Source organism: Sinocyclocheilus anshuiensis, unplaced genomic scaffold (genome assembly GCF_001515605.1).
Source record: "Sinocyclocheilus anshuiensis isolate Anshui unplaced genomic scaffold, SAMN03320099.WGS_v1.1 scaffold527, whole genome shotgun sequence".
Classification (NCBI taxonomy): domain Eukaryota; kingdom Metazoa; phylum Chordata; class Actinopteri; order Cypriniformes; family Cyprinidae; genus Sinocyclocheilus; species Sinocyclocheilus anshuiensis.
In genome coordinates, this window is record NW_015548227.1 from 598,152 (window position 1) to 623,978 (window position 25,827).

General features: G+C 38.5%; 1 protein-coding gene across 6 annotated transcripts in view; it reads right to left on the bottom strand.

Moving 5' to 3' along the window:
- Positions 1–25,827, bottom strand: part of LOC107654440 (calmodulin-binding transcription activator 1-like) — a 313,692-nt gene that overhangs the window by 30,017 nt on the left and 257,848 nt on the right. For all 6 annotated transcript variants that reach the window (XM_016441502.1, XM_016441501.1, XM_016441500.1 and 3 more), the window contains exons 5-6: positions 22,183–22,254; positions 322–475 (exon numbers count right to left, since the gene is read on the bottom strand). In XM_016441502.1, the coding sequence (XP_016296988.1) occupies positions 322–475; positions 22,183–22,254 (226 nt within the window). The remainder of the gene's footprint in view (positions 1–321; positions 476–22,182; positions 22,255–25,827) is intronic.

Sequence of the window (25,827 nt, forward strand, 5' to 3'; positions counted from 1 at the left end):
TGGTGATTTGATGGAAATGAAATTTGTTGGTTAAAAACAAAACACTGCTTTTGAAACACAATATGAAAGGAAATGCCATGTTTTTATAATGTATTATCTAATGCAGTGACATTCAGTTTCATATTTGTATATTTTATGTGTGACTTACTTTTTGAGGCCACTGTAGATACATATGAATCTTCTCTGAAATGAGCATGAATATATAGCAACACTCTCAACCAAACTAGCTTAACATGATCCAACTGAATATTTTTTCTATATCAGGTATTTTATACCATTTCCTTACTAATACACTGTGTAGACACGTAGTTTAACACTCACACATGGGTTTGAGCTGCCCGATGAGTTCTTCCTTGGTCCATTTGGCCCACTCTTTCTTATCCGTGTTGATGGAGCAGAGGATGGGCCCGCATGGTTTCCCACAATCCTCTATGGCGGGCACGTTCAGGTAGTGGACCAGCACAATGTCAGGGTTCTGAAGAGAGAAAAAGAAAGCTGATGAGATGAAAGACCGCATATAATGAGGGAAGAAGGAACTTGAAATTGACACAGAAGGAGACCAGCGTCAGGACGAAGCTCCTGCTCAAAAGAAAGTCCAAAATTGTGAGTTTATGGAGAAGCATTAGGAAACGTGTCTTGAATAAAACACGGTAAACCATGGTAACCAAACACATACTGCAGTGGTGCTCTTAGATCGTGGTTTGATTGATTTTTATTATAACTAACAAATGTCAGAGTTGTAGTTTTTATGCATGTTTGAGTTTACCATTCCGACCAGCGTGTAGAGTTCTGAGTTTCATTCTGCGAAGCAACTATTTAAATTGATTCAAAGTTTCTGAAGAGCATGCTTGGTATGAAATATAAAAAAAAAAAATCAAAGTAAACAATATCATTTGCAAAAATAATATTTTTATTATATTTTATTAGCCTATATTTTTATATTTATCTTACATATTTATGAAATTATATTTTCATAAAATATTTTTTTTTTCTTGCATATAACATTTATAATATTTTTATTATAATATTTAATTCCAATCAATTGACGTAGCCATTGACTTCCATAGTATTTTTTCCATACTACAGAAGTTACCAGCATTCTTCAAAATATCTTCTTTTGTGTTCAACAGAAAAAAAGAAACTCATACAGGTTTGGAACAACATGAGCTGTGTAAATGATGACAGAATTTTCAATTTTGAGTGAACTGTTCTTTTAATTGTGAATTTTTAGAATCAAAATTCATAATCTGAGACGATCATAAATAAAACGCTAGCTATAAATTTACAGAATGAATGCAATTATTCCAAAAATGTTTAAAATGTCATTTCTTCCACAGAATTAATGATAATTTGAGATGTGATGGAAATGACATTTGTTGGTAAAAAAAAAAGAAGAGGAAAATAAAAGGCTGAATTCTGAACACATTCACAACAATTTTACATTGCTGTGAATTGGTAGCGTATGAATTTATACATTTTCATATATTCTGCTTACACGTCGCTGAGGTTTAGGTTCAGGGGTGGACCTTCATGTCTAATTTTCTTCTAACAATCATCAAATTGTATGAATTCATACAAAATTGCCACCTCATAAAAGAGTTACATTTCTGTAACTATCGAGATCAGGCTAAAATTGATGCATGGCATGCATGTCCACTGATATATAGTGGCAGCAGATTAAATTAGTGAACCGATTAAAACTAGTGTAATATGAAAGTGTGTTTTACAGGAATCCAAAAGTGCGTATAGCTAAAGAGACACCCATATACAGCATCCATAGAGAAAGTGAAATAATCCCATGCAATTACAACTCCATCGAAACACACACACACACACACACACACACTCCAGAGAATCTCAGCCACGGTGGAGGAGCAAACGTGTTAAACGTCAGCTCTGCGAGATGTTTTGCGTTCGGTGGCATGGAGGTGGGAGTCGTTAATTGGCAAGCACGCGTGAAAACACAACAGTCTCCCATTCTTCGCCCGAACTCCCTGGAGCAGATGCCCCCAATTAACTTACCAACATCACAACACCGCAAATTCATGCCAGCTCAGAATTATAGCCATAAATTATCCTAATTGACAGCATAAGAGTAATAGGTGTTGTTTAAAGCTCAGCCACTATAAGCATGAGTCGTGGGTGTGAAGGGGATACGTGGAGCTTTGGGGGCAGAAATCCAGCACCTTCGAATGACTAAGCAAACTGAAATGCACAGATACACTCAAAGGACACGGCTGATACATGTAGCTATAGACTTGCACCAACAAGAAAAACACCCAGGAGTGGTGTGCATTTTATGTTCCTCTAGCCGAGAAAGTTTAGTCAAGAATCAGGGTTCACTGCAAAAAATGATCTTCCTCAGTATTTTTCTCTTTGTTTTCTAGTACAGTAAAATTTTTAAATAATAAAAAAAACATTTAATTAGGAAGCAAAATGACTTAAGATATGTGACCCTGGACCACAAAACCAGTCTTAAGTCGCTGGGGTATATTTGTTAGCAATAGCCAAAAATACATTGTATGGGTCAAAATTATTAATTTTGATTTTATGCCAAAAATCATTAGGATATTAAGTAAAGATCATGTTCCATGAAGATATTTTTTTTACATTTCCTACTGTAAATATATCAAAACTTAATTTTTGATTAGTAATGTGCATTGCTAAGAACTTCATTCGGACAACTTTAAAGCCGATTTTCTCAATATTTTGATTTTTTTGCACCCTCAGATTCCAGATTTTCAAATAGTTGTATCTCGGCTAAATATTGTCCTATCCTAACAAACCATACATCAATGGAAAGCTTATTTATTCAGTTTTCAGTTGAGGTATAAATCTCAATTTCGAAAAATTGACCCTTATGACTGGTTTTGTGGTCCAGGGTCACATATATACTTTTGTATTCTGAAAAATGATCACAATTAAGTGAGTTTTTGCCAGTGGGGTCAGGAAAATAAACATTTTTTTTTCTTGTTTAAAGCAAAAACTGATTTCATTTGATGCATTTCTCAGAAAACAAGACAATATATTTTGTCATTTCGCATTTTCAGTAAATGTATCTTAAGAATGTTTAGATATTTCTACTGGAAAACAAGATAAAAATACTGAGTAAGAACCCTAAATGAGAGAAATACACCACAAAAAAATCATTCTTACTCAGTATTTTTGTCGTTTTCCAATACAAATATCTAAACATTTTAAAATCAATATACATTTACTTGAGAAGCAAAATGACCTAAGATATTAAGTTTTGTTTTCTGAAAAATGTATCAAAATTACGTTTTTTTGCTTAAAACAAGAAAACATATCTGTCAGAAAAGTACACTTTAAATCAAAGGAATTGGAAGCTTAGGAAAAGGAAGTTTATTTTTCCGACTAATTTCTCAGAAAACAAGTCAAGAATACACTTGAACGTTTTGCATGTTCAGTAAATGTTTAGATTTCTGTACTGGAAAACAGAACAACAATATTGAGTAAGAACATCATTTGCATTGCTTGTATTGCTCATATACAGGGTTAGTGATTTAAACAATTCTAATCTAAAAATGATCTAGTTTAAATGTGGTTGAGTAAAACTATACTTACCCTAATGTTTTATATATATATTTTTGGATTTAAATGACTGAATTTTGTTGCTCTTATTCTGTTTTTAGCTGCAGATTAGATTGAGCCATGCAGAATTTTATTGTAATATAAAGAAATCCTCATCTACATCTAAAAGCAGACCTACATGGAGGGAAAGGATGGCGTGGAGCTCAGACAGAGAGAAATGTGGCAGCAGTGGCAGCTTGATTTTTGAAGCTTTGTCAATGTTAAACTGTCAATAAATTTCCCCTGCTGCCACTTACTTACTTTCTCCATCAATCTACATCCACGCTTTCCCTCCCTACCGAAACTCGCCACACGATCTGAGCTAATCGATGAGATACAGGCCAGAACTTGACTTTAAAATCCATTCCTTATGTCTTAGCTTCACCTTTGGCTTTTAAATAGAGCCGATCATTCAGCGTTCTTGCCTGAAAGAGTTAGTACGTCTCTCTCAGGGTCCATGAAAGATGGAATCAACTTTCTCAGCGTCTGTCCGGCGGCCCCATTAGCATTTTAATATTGCAGCGTTAGCGACCAGATGGGAGACGGAAAAAAGCTAACACATTCAGGGATGCATATTTCAAGGTGTTTGCACAATACCTTTGGTAGATTTAAGGGGGGAAAAGGCTGGCTGATTTCATCACAGTCTCAAACAAGAGAGAAATTGGATTGCATTATTTGTTTGCCTTGTGAAGGCGTTTTGTGCTAAAACTTCAGTGCCAGCATATTCGCCACCCCTCACGGTTTTTATGAGCGGGAACATTCCTGAAAGGGGATGCAGTTGTTCAAAGGTGTCAGATGTTATACTTGCAACAGAAGGGACTTACGTTCAGTCTCAGACCACCTGATGCATATTGTCTGCAAAAATGACAATTTTTTTTTTTGGTCTGGTTTTATGCAATGCATTTACTTGAGAAACAAAATGACAGTCTTACAAAATGTATACGCTTTATCCAAAACAAGAAGAAAAGAAGAAAAAATAATAACATTTGCCAATCTTGTCTGAAGGATGTTAAAACTGTTTTTATTGCATGGGAAAAACTAGTGGAAATAAAATATTGATTTTTATTGCAACAGGAGGGCCTAACATAGATAGCTTCAGTCCCAGACCACCTGATGCATATTTTCTGCAAAAATGACAATTTGATTGTCTAGTTTTATGCAGTTTTAACTTTTTTATTTTTTTTTAAATGATCTGTAAATAATGCTAAATCTGCTGATTTTCTGCACCGGTTGTGGAAACTGTATGTTTAAAATATTTTTTAATAAAATATGTTAATTTAATCAAAGAGGCCAAAATATTTAATAAACAAACACTAAATGAAATGATATAATCATTAAATTTACACTGCAAAAAGTAATTTTCTTAACCACAATTAAACTATATCAAAATGTGTGTGCAAATAATATTTATAATCAGTATTTTGTCTTGTTTTTCCAGTAAAAAATCCTTAAAACAAGATCTATTTACTCCAGAAGCAAAACAAAATTTTGTAAAAAATATTTGCCCATCTTGTTAGAAGGATGTTCAAATGTTTTTTACTGAAAACAAGACAAAATATTGATTAGAAAAATGATTTTTGAAACAGAAGACTTGCATAGTTTCAGTGTCTGACTACCTAATGTATATTGTCAGATTTTCCTATTTCAAGGAGTCATAACGTGTTTTTCTTACATTCATAATCAGTATTAAACTATAGCAAAATGTGTGTGCTTTACAGAAAATCATTTTGCTGATCAGAATTTTCATCTTGTTTTCCGGTAAAAAAAAAAAATCGAAACATCCTTAAAACAAGATGTATTTACTTTTAAATATATTTAGTCTTACAAAATGTATAAGCTTTATGCAAGACGACAAGAAAGGAAGAAAAATAAATTTTTTGTTTTGTGTTTATGTTTGTGTACTGTTTTTGTTTGGGACAGTTTTACTTTGTCAAAAGCTCAAATTTCTCCTCGATGTGCTGACTCACCCAAAAGTTTCCTTGTTTTTTTAACTGAATTTTGTGAGTTCTAGTTTGTTTCCCAATTGTGCAATACTTGCTGTTGCTTATGGCAGTTTTAACACGGCTGTATCCTGGCAACAAGCCTTGATTAGATACACACTCACACACATACAGAACACACACACAAATGCACATGTTTGCATGTGCGGCCAGTGCAGCTGAACCATAAACTGCTTCCCATCTCATCAAAGATAATGAAGGTAATAAATTAAGTGTATAAATATTTTCTCTCTCTCTCGCTCTCTCTCTTCCACACAGGTGGATCTTGCATTGCAAGCACGTGTGTGTCAATGACTGGAGTCGCCTCACACCTGCTGTACAGCTGTGTGTCTCATCCAAAACACATTCACAAACACACACACACACACACACACACACACACACACACTCAAATATGAGATCTGTGTGAGGAAAATACTGCAACTGTTTATGGACCGGAAATCTTCTTATCTGATACTTTATGGTGCTTCTTTGAACTTGACAGCAGCAGTTCTGTTCCTCTTTCACTATATGCAGAAAAATGATGACAGAATATTAATTCTTGCATGAACTATTCCCGTTCCACTTGCTTTAAAAGCGAATCAGACTCACACAGTGGGGCTAAAATGATGACAGAATATTAATTCTTGCATGAACTATTCCCGTTCCACTTGCTTTAAAAGCGAATCAGACTCACACAGTGGGGCTAGAAACTGCGTCCGCAGAGTGTTTGACATTCTGCAGGCATGTCGCTGTGTTCATGCGTGACATCTATCGATCATACAGTCTGTCTCTGTGTGTCTGGAATCGTAGCTGTATGCATTGCATATTGTGGGAGTGTAAATGTATTGAGTCTGTGTGTGTGTACTCTGGGCTTTGTTTAATATCTGCCCAGGACGCTGTGAATGTGATAATGAATGTTCCAGTGTGTACGTCATTAAGCTGCTCTCTGCCCAGGGCACACACACACACACACACACACACACACACACACACACAATATTCATTTCAAGGGCAATTTCCCCCCACATGCGAAGGCTTTTACGTGTGGACACAGAAGTGTGTGTTGTCATTTAAACTCTTGAGTATGGCTCATCTTCACCGACCTGCCCAGAGGCTCCTGACACTGATATCCGCACGCCACTCACTTCATCTACATGCTGGGGCATTTCTTTAGGTTGTCTAAAGTGTTTGAGCCTGTTGATGCTATAAATTATGACATTAAAACATGAATATACAAATTTACAAAGACATTTTGAGAGAAAGCGAGCCTGGAGCCTTCTTCGTTACAATAAAATAATCATTCAAATTTACTACTACTACTACTATTAATTATTATGATTTTTTTTTCAAAATTATGCATTCAGATAAAGAGCATGAAAAGCTGCATTAACTCTTGTTACATGAATTATTAAATCACAGAAAATCATGGGAACAAACCATTGTTTCTTTCTACTTCAATAAAACAATATAATAATATTTTTATTATTATGAATAATAATAATAATTATTATTATTATTCAAAATTATGCATTTGTTGCATGAATTATTAAAGCACAAAAAAAAATCAAAAATACAATAATTCTAATTTAACAATTACACCTTATTATTTCTTTATTATTGTAAATTAATTAATTAATTAATAAATAATATTTATTCAATTTGTCTAGTTGTAAATATTTGAACCTAGTGATTTAAAAAATATATATTATGCATTTTGCATTTAATTAAATTTTTTTAATATTATGGATTATTTACCAGTGGTAAATATTTATTATATTATTTTATTTTATTATACTTATGAATTATTTAGAAATACAATGACATGCAAAGAGGACAGTCAGACACAGTATAGGTAAGGGTCAAAGGTGTATTATTTGATCCATTAATTTTTTGAATGGTTAAAATGGCTTTTTTAGAGATCACATTAGAGGACACCAGCATCAGAGGGTTAATATTTTTTTTGTCACTTTTATTTATACACACAGACCCACATGAATATAAATGAACACACATGCAGCGTTACTGACAGGCATCTGCCACGGGGAATAGAGACGTCTCTTAAGCAAATGGAGATGTGCAAGAGAGCTGGGAAGATCTACGGTGACATAATAGCAAATTAATTGAGGATATCAATACAGCATTAATCATTAAAACACGCATGATGAACAAGAACAGAAAACGCTTATTCAAACATGTGAAAAAAGAGTAAGAGAGAGAGAGAGAGAGAGAGAAAAGAAAGAGAGAACAATGTAATTTGTGTTTTTGGAGACAGACTGCAGGAAAAAAAAATCCTAACTGTACAAAAATGGGATTATTTAAATTCTAAAATATTAATGAAAGTAATGAATTTAATGTTATTTTTAATATCATTTGAATAAAATAAACCAAGCAACCTATCTGTTGCATTCAGTAAAATAAATATCATTAAATCATATTTTTGAAATATAATGAAAAAATAAATAACAAAATTCTCTCCCTGAGTTCATCTCTGTTCCTCTGAAGTTCCCAAGAGTCTGATAAAAGAGCTGTTTGAGGACATCACTCACCTCTGGACAGCACAGAGAAAAACTGATGCATGCTGGGCCTCAAACAATACTCAAAACAAGAAGAAAAAAACATCTACACACACACACACACACACACACACACACACACACACGTTTACGCATTTTTACAATGTAAATTTTTTTTACTTTGTTTACTTTATTTTTATACCAGTTTTACAAATGAGGACATCCCCAAAGGGAGGTTAAGTATGGTTAAGTAGGCACACACACACACACAGACACACACACACACACACACACACACACACACACACACACACACACACACGTATGCACGACACGTAAGGTCTGAAATAACGAAAAGGCAGATAAGCAAACATCAATCCTTGTGTGTTTTGTGTGCCAAAGTGTGTCCATTTATAACTGTCTATTTTGTACATCAATGAAACATACTGAGGTTAAGACAGGAGGTAAATATTTTTTTATATCTTATTGCTTTATATAGTATATATTTAATGACTTATTATTGATGCTTAAAACAAAAAACCCTACTGTTTTTACTGAAAAACAAGACATAAACATATATGTTTACATACTGTTTATCATAATACGACCTTTGTTTGACCTTCAGTTTTATTCTACTGGTGAAAATATTGTAATTCGGCTCATTTCTTGCAGTTTGTGTTTCACTAGATTAAAAAGGAGAAGAAACGGAGGAATGAGGAGAAAGTGTTCTGCATCTTCCTGCTCACAGACACCGGGGGAATGCTTGAGAAACAAAATGCTTACCGGCTTGGTTGCGTGACAGCCCTTTAATTGCTTCATTAGCGTAATTAATTTGCTCTCTTTTCAATTAGCAGTTGGGCCTTTGTGATGTTTTTCATTGTTATTTCCTCTCTTGCTCTTCTGTTTTCTTTCATTTGCTCTCTCTTTCTCTCTGGTCTCGTGGGAAAGACCTGAAGTTGCACCCCTCCAAAGTGAAAGTCCAGAGAAGCTTCTAGAGCAGTGAATGTTCAGTCCTGCTTCAGTAACGTACCGCTCATCTGCCTCCCTCACTCCCTTTTTCACTTTCAGTTTTACTGGCATAACCAGAAACAGAACCTGCATGAATCTGTCTGCACATAAAGCTCCACAGTTTCCAAATTACCTTTATTGCCAAGCTTAGTTGCCAACAATATTAAACTGACAAAAGTGAATAAATTAACTAAAGAAAATAAATTATTGAGCTTATATTTCTATAATGAATTATTTATATTAAAATATATAATTCTATACTATAACACACACACACACACACACACACACACACAATTTATAAAAATGTATTAAAAATATAAAACAATAAAAATTGTATATAATTAAATATATAACAAATAATTTACATACAAGTTATATACACTTATTTTTGTTTATATAATTATTTAAATAAAAGTAAAAATATGGTAAAATGTAAATAAATGCTACAAGGTCTTTGTGCTGCTTTGTGCTAAATAATTAAAATAATTGATAAAAATAATGAAATTAACTAAAAGTAAAACATTTATAGCATTTAATTATAGAATTATATAGCAAATTATTTATATAAATATATAAGCAATTATATAACATTATTTATATAATTGCATAATGCATAAATTATTTATATAAAAGTGTACAAATACATAATTGTTTAAGTAGAATTAAATGATACATAAATATACAAATATTTACAATTATATATTGATTTTAGAATTACGTATTTATATAATTATTTAAATTAAAGTATCAGAAGTTCAAAAGGAATAGTATTCTGAAATGAGAAGGAAAAGTGCAAGGTGAAAATAAAATAAGGAACAAAACCAGTGAGCTGGTAAATTCTGTTAAAAGTCTCGTACAAAGAAAAAAAAGTACAGCTAAAAGGTACATTATTGTATCTTATTTATCCCCAAGTAGTACATATTAGAACCCTTTGAAAGCATAACGCCACCGTTTTTTTCTGACAGTGTGTGTGAGTCTTTGTGCTTCCTGATACGGCACTGGAGCTTTTCACGGTTAGGTATGAATTCTGGATATATCGGTTACATTTTGCTGAAGAGCTTTTCACGTTTTATTCAGCTTGCATCATAGGCACAAGCTTTATCTAGCGTCAGCCGTGTCTTTCTGTTTCTATAGTCGGGCAGTTGAGGGTGTTTGTGGATCAGAGGCTGACAGCCGAACATGGTTCCTTCAGCAGCCTGTAATCAGCTCCAGACCCGCTCGGATTCAGCGCTACCTTAAGGTCTTTCAGGAAGGATGCATTATTTAATGGGCCATGAGCTCTTGCTCCCTGACTTATGCTGCTCTTTCTCTGTCGGTCTGTCTCTCAAACACACACACACACACACACACACACACACACAAATGTTCCTGTATGTTTTCAGAAACTACCTCTCCAGCACTACTTCCAGTTGAAACCTACCAGGCTTTGAAACACTGAACCCACCTTGAGGTTTTTGTTCGAACAACAGCATAATGGCTGTTCCTGTCTGAGAGGTCAAGGGGAAAACAGCACTAATGGCTCACTGGCTCCACAACACGCCACATTTGTCTCGGGACCTCTTCTGAGCGAGGGTCACAAGCATCTCCTGAGGATCTGCAGATTTGGACAAATGCATGTGTGTGTGTGCTTTTCACCTCTCTCCGGTTCCTCAAGGACTTGACAAAAAGGCTTCGATGTGTCACGTAGTGTTCAGACGGAGGGCTTAGGGTGGTAAAGTCACGGCTTTCACTTTTCAAGTTAGTCTTTTTGGGAAAGAACAGCGCTGAACTTCAAAAGGAAACGAATTATGCCTAACGTTTCCCAGGGTTTAAGTGTCATTGACCACTGTGAACTTTTGTTATGAAATACTTATTTTAAAGCACGTTTGACTATTGAAAGTCTCCTAGTTTGAGACTAAAAGCGTTTTTCTTGCTTGTAATTCTTATTGAAGGAGCAGGACATATTCAAGTGCTTGTCCTCTTTATAAACAGCCTATTTCCTTGACTTAACTTCTCCTCAGTCGCAGGCGGTTTCATTGGGAGGGACATTCTCATTCTAGAGAGCATCTGCGAAAATTAGCATACGTCCCCTGCAAACAAGTTGAGTCATCAATATTTTGGCCCATTTTCCCAGAAGGCAAAGACAGTCGATTTTATATGCATATATCTCCTAAAAGTTTTTGACAGCTTTAGGAGTACACTGGCATACAGTTGTGCTCAACACCACCAGACATGGACTAAAAACCCACAAAACTCCTATTTGGTTTGCCAGGATCTGTAAGCAGAATTCAGGTACTGTTCAAATGTTTAGGGTTGGTAAGATTTCCATTTTTTATTTCATGAAATCTCGAATGCTCACCAAAGCTGCATTTATTTGATCAGAAATACAGTAAAAATTGTGAAATATTATTACAATTTCAAATGTTTTCTATTTTAGTAAATTGTAAAATGTAATTTATTCCTTTGATGCAATCCTGCATTTCCAACATCATTACTCCAGTCTTCAGTGTCACATGATCCTCCAGAAATCATTCTAATATGCTGATTTGCTGCTCAAGAAACATTTCTGATTATTATCAATGCTGAAAACTGCTTAATATTTTCGTGGAAGCTGAGATACAATAAAAAGTATAGTACAGAAAGTTCAAAAGAACAGCATTTATTTGAAATGAAAATCTGTTGTAACATTTTAAATGCCCTCACTGTCATTTTTGATCAATTTAATGATCCACAATTGTTTTTAATTTTGATAATGTATGGAAGTCCATTTCCAAATCAGTGTAAAAAAATACAACAGGTCATTGTGAGATTAAAAACAAGAAATGATTTTGTTTTGTCATCTTTTAAAAAAATGACAATAAAGTTGCAATGATGTCAAATAGAATAGCAACTGTGAGATATGAATTCACAATTATAAGACAAAGTCAATAAAAAGCTGTGCAGTTGTGAAAAATAAAGTTGCAACTGTGAGATATGAAGTCAGAGTTACAAGAAATATCACAATTATCTTTTTTTTTTTGTTCTGAAGTGCGTTTCCTTCTAAGTGGAACATTTAGTAGAAAATAATGAATGACGGGACTTAATTTTATTCACTGAGAGTTGCTTGGATTCCTTCTGGATAATCACAGCAGCAAAAAAAGTTTTAGAAGCAGTGACAACATTTCGATGACAGTTTATAACTTTTTTAAAAGAAAAAAAAAATCTTTAGAAATAATGCTCAATTAGACCAGCAACATTTATTAAGAAAGTAAACTAGGTCCTTATTGATGAACTAAAAACGGCGCTGTAAGTATGGAGGCATGTGCTCTGAATGAAGCTGCATGTGTGCTTGTGGAGCTGAAGGTGAATGTTAACGCTGTATTGAGTGCAGTGAAGTGTGTTGACCAGAGCCCAGCATCGCTCCCTAATGCCCGCCGGAAACAGCAAATGGCTTCGCTTTACTCAGCATGAAATGGAAGTGAATGGACGGGTCAACTGCAATACAAGAATGTGGTCACAATTTCAACAGGCTCTCAAAAGACATGAAATCAAAAAGAGGTGGTGAGGAAGAACAGAAAGAACACAGAGAGGAAGAAAGAGAATGTGGGGAGAAATAAAACTTTATGCATTTTCTCACAGTGTGTGATTTGTAGCCCTTAATGCTACATGACACATTAAAAACATTCTCACGCATAAATATTCAGATGACACTCGTGGTAAACAGCAATCATGTGGCCTGCCATACAGGGTTTCAGATGCCCCTGCAGACCGCTGGCAAAATGCATGGCTGAATGAATAAATAAAAGGCTCTTTTGGGGCCGTCTGTAGCCTCCAGGACTGAGAGACGAAGGGTGACTAATCTAGACTCCTGACTGTCACAAGTCTGGTCCACACTGCAGCTTATTCTGCCCATAAACTCTGCATTTAGACCGTCTAACCAACATATAAAGTGACCAGCTCTGATAAGAAAGCACTTTAACATCAGAAAAAATATTATATGCATATTATTATTTTTTTTAACAAATGGAAAAATAAAATACCTTTTTATTTTATTACATTATTTATTTTGAGCAACAGATTTTTTTTTTTATTTTCTTAAAATCCCAATATTTAACATTTTTAACTACAATTTTTTTAATTTTAACATTTGAACAAATATTACATAATTAAAAAATACTTTATTTTTCAGATTTTTATTTCATTATTTATTTTGACATTTCAACAACGGAAAAATTGCTTTTTTTCTGCCTTTTATATCATTATTTACTTTAAAAAAAGTAAAAAAAAAAAAACTTTTCTTTTAATTTTGTTATTTATTTAATCATTTTTAGCAACAGAAAAATGCCTTTATTTTCTGCTTTTGTTTAATTTATTATCCATGCATCCATCTATCTATTTATACCCATGTACATATATATATATGTATTTATTTATTTAGTTTGTATTATTTAGTTTTGTTATTTAATTTAATTTATTTTTAGACATAATCCAGACATAATATATAGGATAAATCATCTGTCATGATCTAGCATGGTCCCAGATTGGTTTAAAAGTTTTTATTTCTTTCATTTTAATAACAAAATATTTTTTTCTGCCTTTTAATTTTATTACATGTGTATTTTATTCACATATGTTTATTTTTTATTTTATTATCTGTGTCTTGTTGTTGTTGTCTCTGTGTACTAGACGCAAATTCAAAACAAATTCATTGCGTGTGCGAGCATACTTGGCAATAAAGCAAAACATATTTTTTACCAACAGAATGTTATTATTATTATTTTTTTTTCATTTTCCAGCTATAATATATAGGTTAAACCATCTACAACATGATAGCACGGTCCATGGGCTTTCAAGTTTCTAAAACTAAGTGACGAATGTGAACAAAAGTACAAAGACTGACCTTGACAAGTGTGATTGACAGTGCCAAATGGAGTGTGTGTGTGTGTGTTTGAGCTATCGGAGAGCTCGGCGGGGCACCAATCACTGCTGTGTAACCTTGTGAGTCCAATCGCTCTGCTGGAGCATAAGTCAATGAGCATCTCTGAGCGCAAACACACTCAACTTCCTCTTTATGTGTGCAGCACAGCGCCACACTTCCTGTATCCTTTTTATACCCGTTTATCTCTATTGGTTGACTGCTAACTGCTAACACAACCATCTTTTTATCTTATGGCTGGTTTCGTAATTGATGTATGGACAAAACTTTGCTGAGCAGAGAAGAATGGGTTCCTCCTAAGGTTTTTTTCTTCTTTTTAGCCCAAACATTTAAATAACGCCTCGTTCAGAAATCATTATGTTTATGACATCACAAACATATGTTTGCCTGCATTTTGCACAACAAACACCTACAACATCATGATGGAAATTATGCCAATCATACAGCACTGTTGAAAAGTTTAGGGTCAGTAAGAATTTTTTAAAGAACTTTTATTCAGCGAAGATGCATTAAATTGAGCAAAAGTGACAGTTGGCATTTATAATGTTGCAAAAGATTTCTGTTTCAAATAAATTCTGTTCTAATGAACTTTATTTATTAAAGAATCCTGAAAAAAGTATTACAGTTTCCACCAAAAATATAAAGCAGCACAACTTTTTTCAACACTGATAAAAATAAATATTTCTTGAGTATCAAATCAGCATATTAGAATGATTTCTGAAGGATCATGTGACACTGAAGACTGGAGTAATAATGCTGAAAATACAGCTTTTCATCAGAAATAAACACTTTAAAATATATTCAAATAGAAAAATTTCACAATATTACGTTTTTTTTGTTGTATTTTTAATCAAATAATTATAGCCGGTGAGCAGAAGAGACTTCTTTCAAAAACATTCAATCACAACAGACAGCTTTTCATCAGAAATAAACACTTTAAAATATATTCAAATAGAAACATTTCACAATATTACGTTTTTTTTGTTGTATTTTTAACCAAATAATTATAGACGGTGAGCAGAAGAGACTTCTTTCAAAAACATTCAATCACAACAGATGACATTTACATTTACATTCACGATGCTGCTCTTTTGCCATAGTAACAGCAACTTTGCACTGATTGGTGGAGCTCTTCACACCTCTTCACTATTAAATATGATATTTAGAAGTCTACAGAAGTTTAGACCATCACTTAACAATCTCAGAGCTCACCGTAGGTCTGCGCTGAAGGCTTTATACATTATCACTAAAAATCAATTTCTCTATGGAGTAAATGAATGGGATTTTTTCCCTCAGAGCCCCACTGTTGCGCTCTATTTGTATGCAGACACCATCCTGCGTTATAACATTAATATGTAGCAAGTGCTGCTTCATAAATCAAACGCTGCTGATGATAATCTGCTTGTGATTGGGCAGGTGTGGAGGATGAAAGTTTTAAGCATTGTAAGTGTGCATGGGTAGGTTTACTCTCTCTCTCTCTCTCTCTGTGTAATGTAGGTGGACTCGCCCTCTCTGTAATCAATCATTCTTACCTGCCCAGCTGAGCTCAAGCCTCTGTAACTGTGAGAAATCTGACAGCTTAGATTTGCTTTATCACCACTGGGTTCTCTCGCTTTTTTCACATGACTTCTTTCTCTTTTCTCCTCGTTTTGTTCTATGGTTTAACATGTTTTCATCCCTCAACTCCCATTACACTTCCCTTCAGACTAAACCAAACCAAACACACACACACACACACACACACACACACACACCGTGAATCACACCGTGAATTATAAAATTGCTTTTATAAAAGATATTTCATAGTTCATCTCACACACCTAAATTGTCTTTCATCCAAACATCAACCTGTTTTCTGATATACTTGTGACTATAAATATACTGTTTGAGGCCATATTTTTTATTAATACTGATACTTTCTGACTTTCTGATTTCTGATGACTCACTCGTAAAGAAATCCACTTGTTTAGTTACTGAATTAATTAGTGTTTGAACAAATAATTTGAATGAATGATTCAAATGACTCACTCAAAGTCAGCCACTTGTTTTGTTACTGAATGAATCAGTGGTTTTGAATACATTTGTTGAGAGAATGATTCAAAAGACTCACTCATAAAGAAATCCCCTTGTTTTGTTACTCAATATATCAGTGGTTTTAAACAAATCAGTTCAGGGAATAATCAAAATGACTGACTTATAAAGTCAGCCACTTTTCACATTACTGAAGAAATCAGTGTTTTTGAACAAGTCAGTTGAGTGAATGATTCAATTGACTAATTCATAAAGAGAGTCACTTGTTTTGTTACAGAATGAATCAGTGGTTTTGAACTAATTGGTAGAAGGAATGAATCAAATGACTAATTCATATAGACAGTCACTTGTTTGTTACAGAATGAATCAGTATTTTTCAACAAACCAGCTGAGGGAATAATTCAAATGACTGACAATCAAGTCAGCCAATTGTTTAGATACTGAACTCTCTCATAAAGTCACTTGTTTTATTCCCAAATGAATCAGTAATTTTGAATGAATCAGGTGAGTAAGTGATTCAAATTACTCACTCAGAAAGGCAGTTATTTAATCGCCATCTATTGGTATAAAAGTGTGATCTATAAAAAGAGTCACTGAAAAATCCTCACCATTAACAAACCGACAGTCTGTCTTTTTTTTTTTTTTTTACAAACAGTGAAAAGTCCCAGTGCTCTCAGACTTTATATAAGCACTCTTGGAATGACTTGGAAAAGCAAACTTTCTGCATTTTTAGAATAAAAAAATAGTAATATTATTTACTTTATATATGATTTGTTTCTCCTTGAAAGTCCTAGAGAACAGTTTTGTCAGATTCAGCTCACTTCTGGAGGCAATTTCGTCTCTTGAAGTATAAACCCACCCACACACACACACACACGCACACACACACACACACACACACGCGCGCACACTCTCTCACACACGCACACACACACACACGCGCGCACACTCTCTCACACACGCACACACACACACACGCGCGCACACTCTCTCACACACGCACACACACACACACGCGCGCACACTCTCTCACACACGCACACACACACACACGCGCGCACACTCTCTCACACACGCACACACACACACACGCGCGCACACTCTCTCACACACGCACACACACACACACGCGCGCACACTCTCTCACACACGCACACACACACACACGCGCGCACACTCTCTCACACACGCACACACACACACACGCGCGCACACTCTCTCACACACGCACACACACACACACGCGCGCACACTCTCTCACACACGCACACACACACACACGCGCGCACACTCTCTCACACACGCACACACACACACACGCGCGCACACTCTCTCACACACGCACACACACACACACGCGCGCACACTCTCTCACACACGCACACACACACACACGCGCGCACACTCTCTCACACACGCACACACACACACACGCGCGCACACTCTCTCACACACGCACACACACACACACGCGCGCACACTCTCTCACACACGCACACACACACACACGCGCGCACACTCTCTCACACACGCACACACACACACACGCGCGCACACTCTCTCACACACGCACACACACACACACGCGCGCACACTCTCTCACACACGCACACACACACACACGCGCGCACACTCTCTCACACACGCACACACACACACACGCGCGCACACTCTCTCACACACGCACACACACACACACGCGCGCACACTCTCTCACACACGCACACACACACACACGCGCGCACACTCTCTCACACACGCACACACACACACACGCGCGCACACTCTCTCACACACGCACACACACACACACGCGCGCACACTCTCTCACACACGCACACACACACACACGCGCGCACACTCTCTCACACACGCACACACACACACACGCGCGCACACTCTCTCACACACGCACACACACACACACGCGCGCACACTCTCTCACACACGCACACACACACACACGCGCGCACACTCTCTCACACACGCACACACACACACACGCGCGCACACTCTCTCACACACGCACACACACACACACGCGCGCACACTCTCTCACACACGCACACACACACACACGCGCGCACACTCTCTCACACACGCACACACACACACACGCGCGCACACTCTCTCACACACGCACACACACACACACGCGCGCACACTCTCTCACACACGCACACACACACACACGCGCGCACACTCTCTCACACACGCACACACACACACACGCGCGCACACTCTCTCACACACGCACACACACACACACGCGCGCACACTCTCTCACACACGCACACACACACACACGCGCGCACACTCTCTCACACACGCACACACACACACACGCGCGCACACTCTCTCACACACGCACACACACACACACGCGCGCACACTCTCTCACACACGCACACACACACACACGCGCGCACACTCTCTCACACACGCACACACACACACACGCGCGCACACTCTCTCACACACGCACACACACACACACGCGCGCACACTCTCTCACACACGCACACACACACACACGCGCGCACACTCTCTCACACACGCACACACACACACACGCGCGCACACTCTCTCACACACGCACACACACACACACGCGCGCACACTCTCTCACACACGCACACACACACACACGCGCGCACACTCTCTCACACACGCACACACACACACACGCGCGCACACTCTCTCACACACGCACACACACACACACGCGCGCACACTCTCTCACACACGCACACACACACACACGCGCGCACACTCTCTCACACACGCACACACACACACACGCGCGCACACTCTCTCACACACGCACACACACACACACGCGCGCACACTCTCTCACACACGCACACACACACACACGCGCGCACACTCTCTCACACACGCACACACACACACACGCGCGCACACTCTCTCACACACGCACACACACACACACGCGCGCACACTCTCTCACACACGCACACACACACACACGCGCGCACACTCTCTCACACACGCACACACACACACACGCGCGCACACTCTCTCACACACGCACACACACACACACGCGCGCACACTCTCTCACACACGCACACACACACACACGCGCGCACACTCTCTCACACACGCACACACACACACACGCGCGCACACTCTCTCACACACGCACACACACACACACGCGCGCACACTCTCTCACACACGCACACACACACACACGCGCGCACACTCTCTCACACACGCACACACACACACACGCGCGCACACTCTCTCACACACGCACACACACACACACGCGCGCACACTCTCTCACACACGCACACACACACACACGCGCGCACACTCTCTCACACACGCACACACACACACACGCGCGCACACTCTCTCACACACGCACACACACACACACGCGCGCACACTCTCTCACACACGCACACACACACACACGCGCGCACACTCTCTCACACACGCACACACACACACACGCGCGCACACTCTCTCACACACGCACACACACACACACGCGCGCACACTCTCTCACACACGCACACACACACACACGCGCGCACACTCTCTCACACACGCACACACACACACACGCGCGCACACTCTCTCACACACGCACACACACACACACGCGCGCACACTCTCTCACACACGCACACACACACACACGCGCGCACACTCTCTCACACACGCACACACACACACACGCGCGCACACTCTCTCACACACGCACACACACACACACGCGCGCACACTCTCTCACACACGCACACACACACACACGCGCGCACACTCTCTCACACACGCACACACACACACACGCGCGCACACTCTCTCACACACGCACACACACACACACGCGCGCACACTCTCTCACACACGCACACACACACACACGCGCGCACACTCTCTCACACACGCACACACACACACACGCGCGCACACTCTCTCACACACGCACACACACACACACGCGCGCACACTCTCTCACACACGCACACACACACACACGCGCGCACACTCTCTCACACACGCACACACACACACACGCGCGCACACTCTCTCACACACGCACACACACACACACGCGCGCACACTCTCTCACACACGCACACACACACACACGCGCGCACACTCTCTCACACACGCACACACACACACACGCGCGCACACTCTCTCACACACGCACACACACACACACGCGCGCACACTCTCTCACACACGCACACACACACACACGCGCGCACACTCTCTCACACACGCACACACACACACACGCGCGCACACTCTCTCACACACGCACACACACACACACGCGCGCACACTCTCTCACACACGCACACACACACACACGCGCGCACACTCTCTCACACACGCACACACACACACACGCGCGCACACTCTCTCACACACGCACACACACACACACGCGCGCACACTCTCTCACACACGCACACACACACACACGCGCGCACACTCTCTCACACACGCACACACACACACACGCGCGCACACTCTCTCACACACGCACACACACACACACGCGCGCACACTCTCTCACACACGCACACACACACACACGCGCGCACACTCTCTCACACACGCACACACACACACACGCGCGCACACTCTCTCACACACGCACACACACACACACGCGCGCACACTCTCTCACACACGCACACACACACACACGCGCGCACACTCTCTCACACACGCACACACACACACACGCGCGCACACTCTCTCACACACGCACACACACACACACGCGCGCACACTCTCTCACACACGCACACACACACACACGCGCGCACACTCTCTCACACACGCACACACACACACACGCGCGCACACTCTCTCACACACGCACACACACACACACGCGCGCACACTCTCTCACACACGCACACACACACACACGCGCGCACACTCTCTCACACACGCACACACACACACACGCGCGCACACTCTCTCACACACGCACACACACACACACGCGCGCACACTCTCTCACACACGCACACACACACACACGCGCGCACACTCTCTCACACACGCACACACACACACACGCGCGCACACTCTCTCACACACGCACACACACACACACGCGCGCACACTCTCTCACACACGCACACACACACACACGCACACACACACACACGCACACACACACACACCCACCCACACACACACACACACGCACACACACACACACACACACACTTGCTTTTCTATCAAGGTGGGGATTTTCCATTGATTGTTTTTATACTGTGCTAATAATATTTTCTATCCCCTGCACCTAAAGCTAACCCATTGCATTTTTATATTTCCATGAAGACATTATTTAGTATGTTTATTAAGTCGTTTCCTCATGGGCGCTGTTTGCTGCTCCGCACAGTGTAGATGATTTCAGGTTTTACTATCCATGAGGGGACATTTGGTCTCAACAATGTCGGCAAAACCTCACACATGTATCCAAACTCACACACACATATACAAATGTCATACACATGCTAGGACCTGCACAACTACTAATTTTACCTTCAACTAGTCAATTAGACCCCCAAACTGAGATCTACTAGTTGGCTAGCCACCGTTTAGCTCATGTAAATGATGTGGCGTGCAGCAACAGCGGTCTGACAGCCAGCCGGAGACTGTGTCCCGCACCGCTGAGATGCTGAGGGTAAGAAATGAAAGCTTGCACATCTCGACTGATGCTGCTTGCGGCGCAAAAACCCTCACATCCCACACGCTTATAGTTTCTTTCAGTCTGCGGACAACACTTGGCTAGTTTCACAGGCCTCAGAGATCGACCAAACGAACTGTAGTTCACTTATAAACAGCCAAATAGAAGAATCTGATCTGTGACGTGTCTACAGGCCCAAAGCATCATCTAGCCATAGAACTGATCGACTACTTTGTACGACGAACTCTGGCTGCTAATAAACTCTGACAAACGTCTTTATGACCCTCAATTACTGCCGTCGCTGTCAGACTGTTCATGCATTTAACAGAGAGGGAGAGACATAGAGCTCAAGACGACAGAGTTATTAGTGGGATGGTGATGAAAGATGTTTGCAGTTGTGTTAGTCCTGCATCTGAAGCATAGTTTAGGGTTAAATAGTAAGGGAAGCAGCTGAACTCTTACCTGCAGCAGCCAGTAACAGCGGCGGTGGAACGTAGGAATGATGGAGGAATGGACATAGCAGCCGTACAGACACTGAAATAAAACACAGAGCACACCATCAGTTAACCACGGAGAATAAACACACAAACATCAGATCAACTGCAATAAATGGCACAAACACCAGTACAGCTGAATCGACTACAAACTACATAGCCATCAGTACACTCACAAAAATAAAGGTTCTTTATTGGTATTGATGGTTCCATGAAGAACCTTTAACATCCATGGAATCACTCCATTCCACAAAAGCTTCTTTAGAGTTGAAAAAGGTTCTTTAGATTTTTCAAATGTTCTTCACATTAAGAAAAAAATGGTTCTTTTAAGAACTGTTCACTGGATGGTTTGTTGAGGAACCAAAAATGGTTCTTCTATTGCATCGCTGTTATTTTGGAACCTTTATTTTTAAGAGTGTAGAGTTAAGGAGATAGTTCACCCAAAAATGAAAATTCTCTGTTAATTTAAAGAAGATTTTTGGTTGAAATCATGGTGCTTGGTGATTCAAAAAATGCAAGTTTGAGAGTGAAACGAGAATATACAGGCAACACAAAATGAATATCTGTGCCTCTTGACATGTTGAGCTCTTATGAAGTGAAACTATCTGTCTGTGCAAGAAACTGAACATAATTTACAACATTATTTCCTGAAATTCAGAGCCTCAAACCTATTATTTTTCACAAACTGGTTCTTTCGGACAGTTCGTGTCAATGAACTGGTTCAAATAACGATTCACCAGTTTGTTTGTGTAATCATGTAATGATGTCATGTATACGCAATAATATTATTAAAGCACCAATAATGATGTGAAACACAAATGTTTTGCATGTCTAAAGCATATGAAGTGAATAAACTAGTCTTAAACAACTCACCTTTTTACATAAACTGAGAGAAACTGGTGAACTGGTTCATCTACTTCCCTAAAAAGAACCGGTTCAAAAGAATGATTCGTTCGTGAACCAGACATCACTCTGGACCGTTTGCCTCTGGATTAGAGGTAATAATGTTGTAAATAATGTTCAGTTTCTGGCACAGACCGATAGTTTCACTTCATAAGACCTCAATAAATCATCAGGAGCCACAGGTATTCATTTTATCTTGCCTGTATATGCTTTTTTCACTGTTTCATATGTTTCTCAAAGTGCCGGTAGCCGCTGACTTGCATTTTATGAATCACCAAGGACCCACGATTTCAGCTAAAAATCTTCTCTACTGTTCTACTCAAGAAAAAAAAAAGTCACCTACATCTCTGATGGCCTGAGGATGAGTAAATTAAGAGCAACTTTTCATTTTTAGGTGAACTATTCCTTTAATGAATAAATTACACAACACAAACCATCAGCACAGCAAGTGTATCATAGCTCTATTATTGCAGCAATGAGGAGAATAAAGGTTGTTAATCATAATATTACAGTCATATAGACACACTCATTCTATCACATAAAAATGACACAATCCTTCCTTGTATGATTCTATTTATGACCGGATAAAAATATCCAGAGGGACGTGATCTTTAGACACTCGCTGTGTGTGTGTAACTGGTGTCCTTCATATCGGGTCAATAACAGGAGGAATGTAAGTCTATTTACAGCACTGGATTACGAGACCTGTCTCAGATCTTGTACATTCGGCTGGCTGAATTTTACAGGAATGAAGCTCATCTCAGCGTATCATTCCCCCTCCCACACACACACACACACACACACACACACACACATTAAACCAGTGTTAGGGAAGCTACAAGCTACTTATAATTCAATTTACAGTCAAGCTACTATTTCAAATCAAGTGACAAACTCCTAACAAAGAGTAGCTAATTATATTAAACAAAATGTGGGATGATATCGTGATTAAAGTATAGCATATATATACATTTATGCCAATATTTTCTATAGTAAAACTAGAAAACACACTTGATTACTGGAGGAAAAATAGATTTAGTTGAAGGATACATTTTTTTTGTTGCAGAAAATATAAGAATATAGGAACAAAATCCCTTTCAGTTGTTCCACATTAAGATTATATTTCAATGCCGATTATGCAATAATGCTATTATGTAAAATAAATAAATAAAGAATGAAAAATGCATAAATATATATATATTAATCAACAATCATGAATGTAAATGTACCCAAATTAGCTCAACGGCTAGTTTTCATTGGTAGTCCCTTTGCCAGATGTTATATATATATATTTTGCAACAAAGAACACAGCATTTTATGGAAGCCCGTTTCCGCCACTGAAAAAAAAAACAAAAACGTAATTGCGTATTTTTATCTCACAATTCGGACTTTTTTTCACAGAATTGTGAGATATAAACTCGCAATTACGAGTTATAAAGTCAGAATTGCGAGATATAAAGTCAGAATTCTGACTTTTTTTCTCAGAATTGCGTGATATAAACTCACAATTGCGAGTTATAAAGTCAGAATTGCGAGATAAAAACTCGCAATTCTGACTTTTTGTTTCGCAATTGCGAGTTTATATCTCACAATTCTGACTTTTTTTCTCGCAATTGCGAGTTTATATCTCACAATTCTGACTTTTTTTCTCGCAATTGCGAGTTTATATCTCACAATTCTGACTTTTTTTCTCGCAATTGCGAGTTTATATCTCACAATTCTGACTTTTTTTCTCGCAATTCTGACTTTTTTTCTCGCAATTCTGACTTTTTTTCTCGCAATTCTGACTTTTTTTCTCGCAATTCTGACTTTTTTTCTCGCAATTCTGACTTTTTTTCTCGCAATTCTGACTTTTTTTCTCGCAATTCTGACTTTTTTTCTCGCAATTCTGACTTTTTTTCTCGCAATTCTGACTTTTTTTCTCGCAATTCTGACTTTTTTCTCAGAATTGTGAGATATAAACACAATTGCGAGTTATAAAGTCAGAATTCCGTGATATAAAATCGCAATTGTGTATTATTAGAAAGTTTGAATTTGTAAGACACAATTGTGAATTATAAATTCAGAATTGTGAGATATAAACCCACAATTCTGAGAAAAAAGTTGTTCCTCAGAATTGGACTTTATAACTTACAATTGTGAATTTATATCTTGCAAATACTGAGAGAGAAAAAAACCTATTCGCAATTACCTCTTTTATTTTTTATTCAGTGGCGGAAACGGGCTTCAATAGCATTTACAAGCATAAAGACAATAAAGAAAATATTTAAGAGGGTTACAATACATATAACTGTAACGTGAACTAAAGTCTATTATATTTATTATAAAGTCTATTAAACTACAGTTTAATTCAAATATATTGTAAAAAATGATTTTTAAAAAGTTGTATCTAAAGACTAAAGTATGTTTTTAGAAAATAAAAAAAATTTAATAAAAAAAATATATTTTTCTACTTCAAAATTTCTTGTTGAATTCAGTGTTAATTTTCATTTCTTTGTAATTATTTGTAATGTACTACCAATTAATTGTTTCAAAGTAAATCCTACACCATTTGTTTTCAGTGTATCAAAGAATTTTTCCACAAACTTTGAGAATTACATCACCTCCTGTTGTCCAAAGCTCAAACTATAATTCGTCCAGTACCAACAAAAGCTATAGATGTGTATTTTGTATTTTAGTACATAAATAAATAGACAATGCTGATGCAATT